At 43.2% G+C, this 9353-nt stretch overlaps 1 protein-coding gene across 2 annotated transcripts; it reads right to left on the minus strand.

Annotated features, from left to right (window-relative positions):
* Positions 1-216: 216 nt before the first annotated feature.
* On the minus strand, positions 217-1414 carry LOC122489104 (olfactory receptor 2B6). Of its 2 annotated transcripts, XM_043590619.1 has the most exons (2): positions 486-1414; positions 217-256 (listed from the first exon to the last, which is right to left on the minus strand). In XM_043590619.1, the coding sequence occupies exons 1-2, from the start codon at positions 1412-1414 to the stop codon at positions 217-219; spliced, it is 969 nt and encodes a 322-aa protein (XP_043446554.1). The 2 variants fall into 2 exon arrangements, with proteins under 2 accessions (XP_043446554.1, XP_043446555.1); XM_043590620.1 differs by lacking the exon at positions 217-256 and having other exon boundaries at positions 473-1414.
* Between the last annotated feature and the right edge of the window lie 7939 nt (positions 1415-9353).

The following is a 9353-nucleotide window of genomic DNA, read 5'->3' on the forward strand; positions in this document are numbered from 1 at the left end:
GCTTTTATCGCTTTCTCAGAAAGGTCTAAGTTCACGAAATTACACAAACATTGGGGTAAAGCTTGAAGATGTTGAAGTTACACAGTTTCTGGTCAACTGGAAGACTAGCTTTGGGTACTGATTCAATGAGTGTGTTTGGTCAACAGAACATTCTCTGTAGGAATGATGAAAAGAGGGCAGCCTGAGAAGCTAGTAAGCCAAGTAAACATTAAGTGCTTAAAAGCTTATCATTTGCATATCCTTCATTTCTTTTTTTTTTTTAATTTTTCTTAATGTTTATTTCTGAGACAGAGAGAGACAGAGCATGGGTGGGGGAGGGGGAGAGAGAGATGGGGACACAGAATCGGAAGCAGGCTCCAGGCTCTGAGCCATCAGCACAGAGCCCGACACGGGGCTCGAACTCACAGACTGCGAGATCATGACCTGAGCCAAAGTCGGACGCTCAATTGACTGAGCCACGCAGGCGCCCCATTCATTTCTTGATTAAGGCGGCTCTTGCAACTAACCTTTTAAAGGCCTCCTTTACCTCTTTATTCTTAAGTGTGTATATAAGGGGGTTCAACATGGGTGCAATGATCCCATAGAAGAGGGACACCATCTTGCCCCGGTCCTTGGAGTTGGGGGATGGTGGTTGCAGGTACACGGAGATAGCAGTGCCATAGAAGAGTGACACCACAATTAGATGGGAGCCACATGTCCCAAATGCCTTTCGTCTACCTTCCGCAGACTGGATTCTCAACACTGCTCGGGCAATAAAAGCATACGATACGAGGATGAGGGTCAGGGGTATTAGATGGAACAGCACGCTCACAAAGAATAGTTCAGCCTCGTTTGCCGTCGTGTCTACACAGGACAACTTGAGCAGAGCAGGGACTTCACAGAGGAAGTGATCCACTTCTTTACGGCCACAGAGAGGCAGCTGAAGGGTCAAGGCGGACAACCACACTGAGTTGCTGAAACCCGTAATCCAGGACGCGGCCGCCAGCTGGAGGCACAGCCTCTGGTGCATGACGACTGAGTAATGGAGAGGCCGACAAATAGCGACAAACCTATCAAAGGACATGACGGCCAGGAGAACACATTCAGTGGCCCCCAAAGCTAGAAACATGAAAAGTTGGGCCACACAGCCGCCATAACTAATTACCTTCCTGGTGCTGCATAAATTGACCAGCATTTGTGGAACTGTGCTTGTGGTGTAGCAAAGGTCCAGGAGTGACAGATTGGTAAGAAAAAAGTACATGGGGGTGTGGAGTTTGGGGTCCAGGCGTGACACTAGAATAATGGTCAGATTCCCAAAGATGGTGGCCACGTAAGAAATGAAGAAGACCACAAAGAGTGGGAGCTCCAGCCGCGGTCGATCTGAGAAACCTAAGAGGGTGAACTCCCAGGGGGCGCTCGCGTTTACCCCCTTCATGATTGGTGTCTCAGCTCCTCGTTCCTGAAACACAAAAATTCAGGAAGTCGGTGAATGCAGGGTTATGGGCGATTTCAATGATTTATAATCACTTTGCTACCTGCCTGAAGCTATTTACAGAACGGAGATTGCCAATACGGAGTTGGAAATATTCACAGATACTTAGGTATCTCTGTAATGTGATCTTTCTTCTGTCTGTATCGGCATTTCAAAAACAAAGGCCAAAATTTAAAAAGCAAATACTTGATTTAAACGACTTTAACAAAGTGCATTCCTTGATGATTTTGGTCATTTCGTTGATCTTTATTTACACTATCTTCCACCCAGATTGCTATTTTTAGGACGATTCGGTTACAATCCCTGCCATAGTCCTTTTTCACTCTCATTTCTCCTCGTTGCCATGGAGATGGCCTTTTCATCCGAAACAGCTAAAATTATTCAGACCACCTCCCGAAACCGTGTAGGTAGGTGCTAGCAAGCGACCAGACACATTTCAAAAGAACATGTCTCTTGCCTTTTAAGATCTCCCAGAATCAGGATAGAGATGTCGGTAGCATGGAATTTGGAGCCAGACAAGCCTGGGTTCAAGTCTCTACTAAATAAAGTCATTGGTTAAGTCATCCTGGGAATGTACATCTTATCCTCTTGAACTTCAGGCTCCCCATCTATAAAATGGGCATAACAATGCCTTCCCGGTGTGACAGCGTGAGTGTGACAGAAACGCACCGTAGTGACCGCAGGCCTCTGCCGTGTTCGTAGAGGCAGCTGACTGTGACCGTTGGACCCCAAAGAGTCCGAGGTGCGCGACTCTGTGAGTCGACAGTTTACCTTCTGGTCCCCTCCACTCCCACCTCACCAACAGATGCGATGGTGGCTCTCTGATGTAAAGGATAAACGTGACCTTCCGGGCAAGTTGCTGGGCACCGAGCCGCGCGGCCTGTGAACAGAGCATCACAGTGAGGCAGGAACTCTGACGTCAGACAGCAGAACTGAGTCCTCAGTTCGCTGGAGGAAATGAGCTAAGGCCACCTGTCGAGGATGTGTCCGTCCCAGAGTCTGCTGCCTTACTAATACTTCCCTCTATTCTTTGCTTATGATCCTGTTGGTTTAGAAATGCAGATTTGGGGCGCCTGGGTGGCTCAGTCGGTTAAGCGTCCAACTTCAGCTCAGGTCATGATGTCACAGTTTGTGGGTTCGAGCCCCACGTCGGGCTCTGGGCTGACGGCTCAGAGCTGGGAGCCTGTTTCAGATTCTGTGTGTCCCTCTCTCTCTGCCCCTCCCCTGCTCGCACTCTGTCTCTCTCAAAAATAAACAAACGTTAAAAAAATTTTTAATGTGAATTTAATGATAGGAACATAATGTTTAAATTATTCATCAATGTGTGCTTTAATTTCGCTCACTCCTTCTCTAGCTCTCAGTACAGTGGTGGGGAAGTCTCAGAGATACTCGGCAAGTTTCCGTTGCTACACAGCTGTCAGTGAGATGAGGTATGAGATATAGACATAAATCCAGATGAAGACACAAATGTGCAAAACCGCTCAAATCCTCGAGGGGGACAGACAAGTACCTGAACATGCTTCCGTGTGTTTATTTACATACGGCAACATCACATTATGTCTGTTAGTATTCGCATGTGTGCAAAAATTACCTGGAAGGTACACACAAGTGTTAGAGATTGTTACCTCTGGGGAGTGGGGATGGAGAGAGAGTAAATCAGACTTTAATATTTACCTTTACGCCTGCTCATTCTAATTTTCAGTAAGCAAGTAGATTACTACACTTATTAATATATGTATTATATATGTATGTAACCTAACATATGTATTATATAGAGTATATAACATGTATATGTATTATGTATATAATATCTATATATATGCATGTAATATAATATCTGCATTATATAATATATAACATCTATATGTATTGTATATATGTATAATATATATATATATGCATGTAACATAATACATGCACCATATAATAACTTTAAATGTCTTACTTATACTCTGCATTTTACTATAAGGATCAGCATTGCTTTAGACTTAAATACCATAAAAAAATCCTACATGAATTTAATCTTGTATCTGTTAATAGATCCTTGAAACTGAGTCTGACTTGGGCTCCATATGAAGATTTCCTAAAGGCTGGAGTCTGGGGACACTGGGCATCTCACTGCCAAAAAAAAAAAAAAAAAGAAAAAGAAAAAGGTGTCCCTGTTAAAGGGATTCTGAAAAGCAGGGCAAATGGAATCAAGAGAGATTTCACGATTTCCTTGGGTTCCTCAAGTGTTGAAAAAATATCAAGTCCACATAATCATGGCGAGCTTCTGCGCTTGTGTCCTCGGGGCTGTTGCGGAAGTTTCTGTCCCCGCACGATTGCCGAGAGGCCCCTTCCACTCTCAGAAGAGTTTTTATCTGGAGGATAAGTTACAGGGCCTTCCAAGCTGTGCGTGGAAGAGTGACACGAACTTCGCTCTGTTCTTCAGGAGGAATCTCACTGAGGACGCCGCGTGTTTTCTCCTCCAGTCCAGACGGCATTGTGGATCTCACATCCTCTCCTGGAACTCAGCCAGGAGATGGCCTCTCCCAGAAGCCATCGCTGAGGATCATAGCAGAGGGGGGGCCCAACTAACTTCTCGCCCTTTCGTCATTGTGGGGACAAAGTTTCACCCATCTTTCCAACTGCCCGTAACCTGAAAATATATCCACTCTAAAAAAGAGACCTTTCTATTAAAAAGTTGAAATATCATTTTGTACTAAAAGTTCAGTAATTTGAATCATTACTCTCATCACTAACATTAGGTTGGAAGGATTTGTTAACAATGGAAGCAAAGTAGGGAGTCGTCACCTGTGTCACTGAAATCCTGGCGGGGGGCTCTTTACCTCACGGCGCAGGTGATTCCTACTCGTGGCTGAGGCCTCCCAAAACTGCACAATCCGCTTCTCTGCTCCTGGGTGGGGTTCTTCTCCTGCCATCTTCAGAGGACACGACTCCCATTTTGAGCAACCAGTGTTCCCTTGGTCAACACAGGGACACATATATTTTTTAACATGTGTTTATTTTGAGAGAGAGAGAGCAAGCCAGGAAGAGACGGAGAGAGAAGGAGAGAGAAATCCCAAGCAAGAGCTGCAGTTAGAGCCTGACAGGGGCTCGAACCCACGAACCATGAGATCGTGACCTCAGCGGAAACCAAGAGTCTGACGCTCAGCCGACGGAGCCACCCAGGCGCCCCAACACAGGAACATATTTTAACAATGTGAGACACAAGAGAGATCAACCACGGGTAAGGAAAAAATGAGGCTTTTTTGAAAGTAGCAGTTGAAAGGAGCTGTTTGGATTGTTGAGTCTTTATCTATATGTAATTCAGGATATTTCCGTTTATTTTGTCGAGATACTATGAGTTCCTACCACCTGCTTGCCTGTGAACTGGCTGACGTTACATGCCCAGCTACATACTGGATTTTCTCACTCTGTGACTGACATTCAGGGATTCGGAATGAAGAGGCCCAACAAAGTCTTGGAAACCTCTTTTTAAGCTGCGACTATGGAAAGAGCATTGAACTAAGAAAGGTGGCAAGAGTTATAGCTCTGGTCAGGCGGCAAAGTCACTGCACAGCTGGGCCACCCACTCGGTCTTTTGGGAAAGCGATTCAGTCCGTAACACCGGGATTTTCTGTTTTCCATAGAAGGCAAAATTGGTTCCCAGTTTCCTCAAGCACTCACGTCTCCGTGAATGTTACGGATAAGTAACGGAAGTAATCTATTGACCCAACACTGCGCTTTGGCTTAGACTAGAGAGGAAAGTTTGCCCTGCCCTTTCCCCCTTATTTCATGAAGGATCGACTCAGGGAAACACCTGAACTGCAAGGCTCAGAGGGGTTCTTTGCCAAAGCTAGTACATAGCAGACTGGAAATTAGAACCCAGGACTGCTCTGCTCCAAAGTTTTGATTTTTGGTAGAGATAACAAATATATGCAACGGAGCACGATGAACAAATAAATGGAATGAAGGCATTGAGCCTCCGTCAGATTTTTGCAGTATAATGATGGCCAATCCATAAGGTGAGTTCTCAGAACACCCGAATTTCAGCATGTTTTGTAGAATAATTTACCTCTGTTTGAAGCACTAGAGATAGGATGATGCGGGTGTGCGCCTGTGTGAGAAGCTTTCCAGTACGACCGGGTAGAAGCACGCGGATTCAAGCTCTTGCGATGCGGTGAAGTTCTTCGAGTCCTTACTCCCCTTTGCCGGTGGCAAATGAGATCTCCATTCAGGATTCACTAGAAAATATAAGAATAGGAATGAAATCGGGGCGCCTGGGTGGCGCAGTCGGTTAAGCGTCCGACTTCAGCCAGGTCACGATCTCTCACTCTGTGAGTTCGAGCCCCGCGTCAGGCTCTGGGCTGATGGCTCAGAGCCTGGAGCCTGTTTCCGATTCTGTGTCTCCCTCTCTCTCTGCCCCTCCCCCGTTCATGCTCTGTCTCTCTCTGTCCCAAAAATAAATAAACGTTGAAAAAAAAAATTAAAAAAAAAAAAAAAAAAAGAATAGGAATGAAATCTTGCGGACACCCAGAATGTCTTTTTCTGGCTTCACGGTTAAAGTTTTTTTGGGTTTTTTTTGTTTTGTTTTGTTTTTTTAGAGAGAGAGAGAGAGACAGAGCACGAGCAGGGGAAAGGGGTGGAGAGAGAGAATCTTAAGATTCCACACTCAGCACGGGGCCGGAGGCAGGGCTCGATTCCAGGACCCCGGGTTCATGACTTGATCTGAAATCAAGAGTTGGACGCTCCACCACCTGAGCCACCCAGGTACCCCCACAATGCAAAGTATTGAGGCATTAACTGCTGTTTTCAGTATTATCCTCACCACATTTGCAACATAAATGAGGACAGAGAGGTTTTTTTTCAAAGTCATGTTGGCGCGTGTTCTGGTTTATAAGGGAAGGTAACACTGTTCTGTGTTTAATGGTAATTGACCAGGATAGCCAATGGGCACAGAGGGAGATCTCTATGAAGCCAATTCCAAGTTTAGCTTAGGTTTGCTCCACCATTACCCCCTCTCCAGAGACTGTCTCCTCAGCTTTTTCTAAGACAAAAGGGAATGACAATAGGGACTAAAGGAACTCATCAAATAAGGCTTGAGTTTTGTGTCCTCAAACTGGGAGTTAATTTCCTTTTGTAAACTATGGAGTTCTGTGAAGCCACATGGGAAAGAAAATGTCCATTTGTTGTGAAATTCTGAGATCAGTTTCTAGACAATAAACAGATTTCTACTTAATTTACCACAGAAATATTTTATTACCCAGATTTACATAAAGCAGTTTTATTTATCATATACCCAAATATTTCTTTCACAGACTTTTACATTTCTGGGCTTGGTGAAGAAACTCTCCCTTTCTTTAATATGGTTTTCTAGAATTGTTTTTGCAAGGTTAAAAACCGATTTCTATTTTCCTATAGCTTCTTCTACCCAGGATTTATTTTTGTATATTCTTCTAGGTAGTTCCATATCAATTTTTCATATGAGTAGACACATTATTAAAACATATTCATAATTATGAAAAGTTTAGTATTTATAATATAAAAATTTTTACAAAACCATGAAAATATACAAGTAACACAGCAGAAAGAACACCAAATAATTTGAATGTACAACTCAGAGTAGCAAATCTATATGAGAAGATTTTAAATTCCCAAACAATGAGAAAAATATGTTGAAGTGATACTAAGTCACTTACCGGATTGACAAAAAAAAAAAAGTATAGCCAGAAGTAACTCATGTTCCTAATCTTGCTGAAGGGAAAAGGCTACTCTCACAAATTATGGGTAGAAATGTAAAGCACTATTAGATTTTTAGAAATAAGACAGTTAATTTTGAAAATACACATATATTTATCAGCCTAGCAATATTATTCATGGAAATTGACCCAATGAAATAAAATTGTCAGTTTATAAAGGCATAGGAACAAGAACTTGTATTGTTGCAATGTTTGTAGTCACCAAAGATGGAGAAAATTTTAGTCCCTCAACAGAAAATTGACTAATAATTAATCTGCACTAGAAGTATTTGCCTCCGATGCTTCTGAGTGAGGAGCTCAAGATACAAGAAAGAATAGCTAACATGCTCTTAACTATATAAACCCATGACTAAAATGCTCTAAATATAAATTTATGTATCATATGCCGGTATGGGATTACCTGAGAGTGAGAATTCCTTCTTTATGTGGAAGGGGCATCAGGTAAAAATAGAAAAGGAAAAAAAAAAACTAAGACTTAATCCTCCAAAACTAATGCATAATATTTTTAACCACCCAAACTAATAGCATTACCTCTGAAAGTGAGAACGGGCGTGAAGGTGGGATCATTTGGGGAAAAATGATGCTTGTAATGTAGGATTTCCTTTTTTTCCCCACAAGACCTTACACTAGTTAGGTAATATAAATTAAAAAAATAGTATTTTAAAGAAAATGAAAGGCTAAACCAGTAAGAAAATATGAATAACCAAATCTTTAGTTTATAGGATAGACCAAGGTTGATAATCTCAAAAATGTCAGTAGTCCTTCAAGTGAAAAATTAGGAAATAATGCCTAGTTACCAACGACCTGGAAATAAGAACCTGCAGACTTTACTAATAGTGGGAATAGTATCTGATCGGGCTCACTGTCCTCCCCCAAACCCTCTAGAACAGGTCCACTTTTAACTTAGTGTGTTGATGTGGAAACAGGCTCAGAGAAGTTAAACAGATTTCCCCAAAGTCACCGATATATCTGTTAGGAAAGAAGACAGAAACTACGAAATATACGCTCTGGTTCATTTACATTTCATTTCTCTTCTTAGCTAGTGCCAGTGTCTCTCCCCACCTTTTCTCACCTCTGTTTCTCAGAGGGCTGCTTAATGGCATAGTTTCTCTCTCCTCTCTCCTCTCTCCTCTCCCTCTCCCTCTCTCTTTGTAAGGGAAGAGCTCCTGGAACGCTATAATATTCATTTCTGACCGTCTAACCAATTACTCTGTCTGGACGGGAGCAGGCATGGGCACAGGGATATTTGGGAGACAGGCATGTGGGTTGGATCCCTGAGTGCTGATCCCAGGAAGAGCCTACTTTGTTAGGAGGACCCAAGCACCAAGAATAGCAAACCTTCAACAGGACCTTCGGAAGCACCAAGCATGGGTCAGAGGCAATTTCGAACTTAGAGGTCATAAGCTCTAAGCTCATTGCCAGGTGACTATGTAATCTGAAGAGCAGCATGAGAGAAAAACCTGAAGGTTCTGGAATAGTGCCACAGAGTGCGTGGGCTTGTGTTCGAATTCATGGGGCTGAGAACATGCACGCGGATGGCAGGGACTAAAGTACAAATCGTCGTAGGGAATCCAAACCTCTTTTTTAGTTTATAGTTCCTTGTTTAAGATGGAAAGGTCTTGGGACGACGTCAGGTTCAGCATGTAAAAGGCTCAGACTGAACTTGAAATGCCTTTGCGCTAGATGGGCTCCATGAACTAATGCTATGACCCAGCAAATATTAATTACTGAGTTACTGTTGGTGTGTCTCTGGAAAGGTCTAGGGGTTTTCTTTTTTCTTCTTCTTCTTTTTTTTTTTTAATGTTTATTTATTTATTTTTGAGAGGGACAGAGAGAGAGGGAGACAGAATCCGAAGCAGACTCTGTGCCACCAGGACAGAGCCCAATGTGGGGCTTGAACCCACGAACTGAGAGATCATGACCTGAGCCAAAACCAAGAGTCGGACGCTTAACCAATTCAGCCACCCAGCTGCCCCTAGGTATGTTCATTCATGTAATCGATCCTGGCATCTTCTCTCAGGACATTGGGTGTATTAGGGTTAAGGGCAGGGTCTAGCTAGGCCTCCAAAGAGTAGAGATTCAAGAATGCAGAGAAAAATTTGGAGGTGGCGTGAGATTGAGAACCTTACAGAGTTTAATGG

This window comes from Prionailurus bengalensis, chromosome B2, assembly GCF_016509475.1.
Source record: "Prionailurus bengalensis isolate Pbe53 chromosome B2, Fcat_Pben_1.1_paternal_pri, whole genome shotgun sequence".
Taxonomy (NCBI): domain Eukaryota; kingdom Metazoa; phylum Chordata; class Mammalia; order Carnivora; family Felidae; genus Prionailurus; species Prionailurus bengalensis.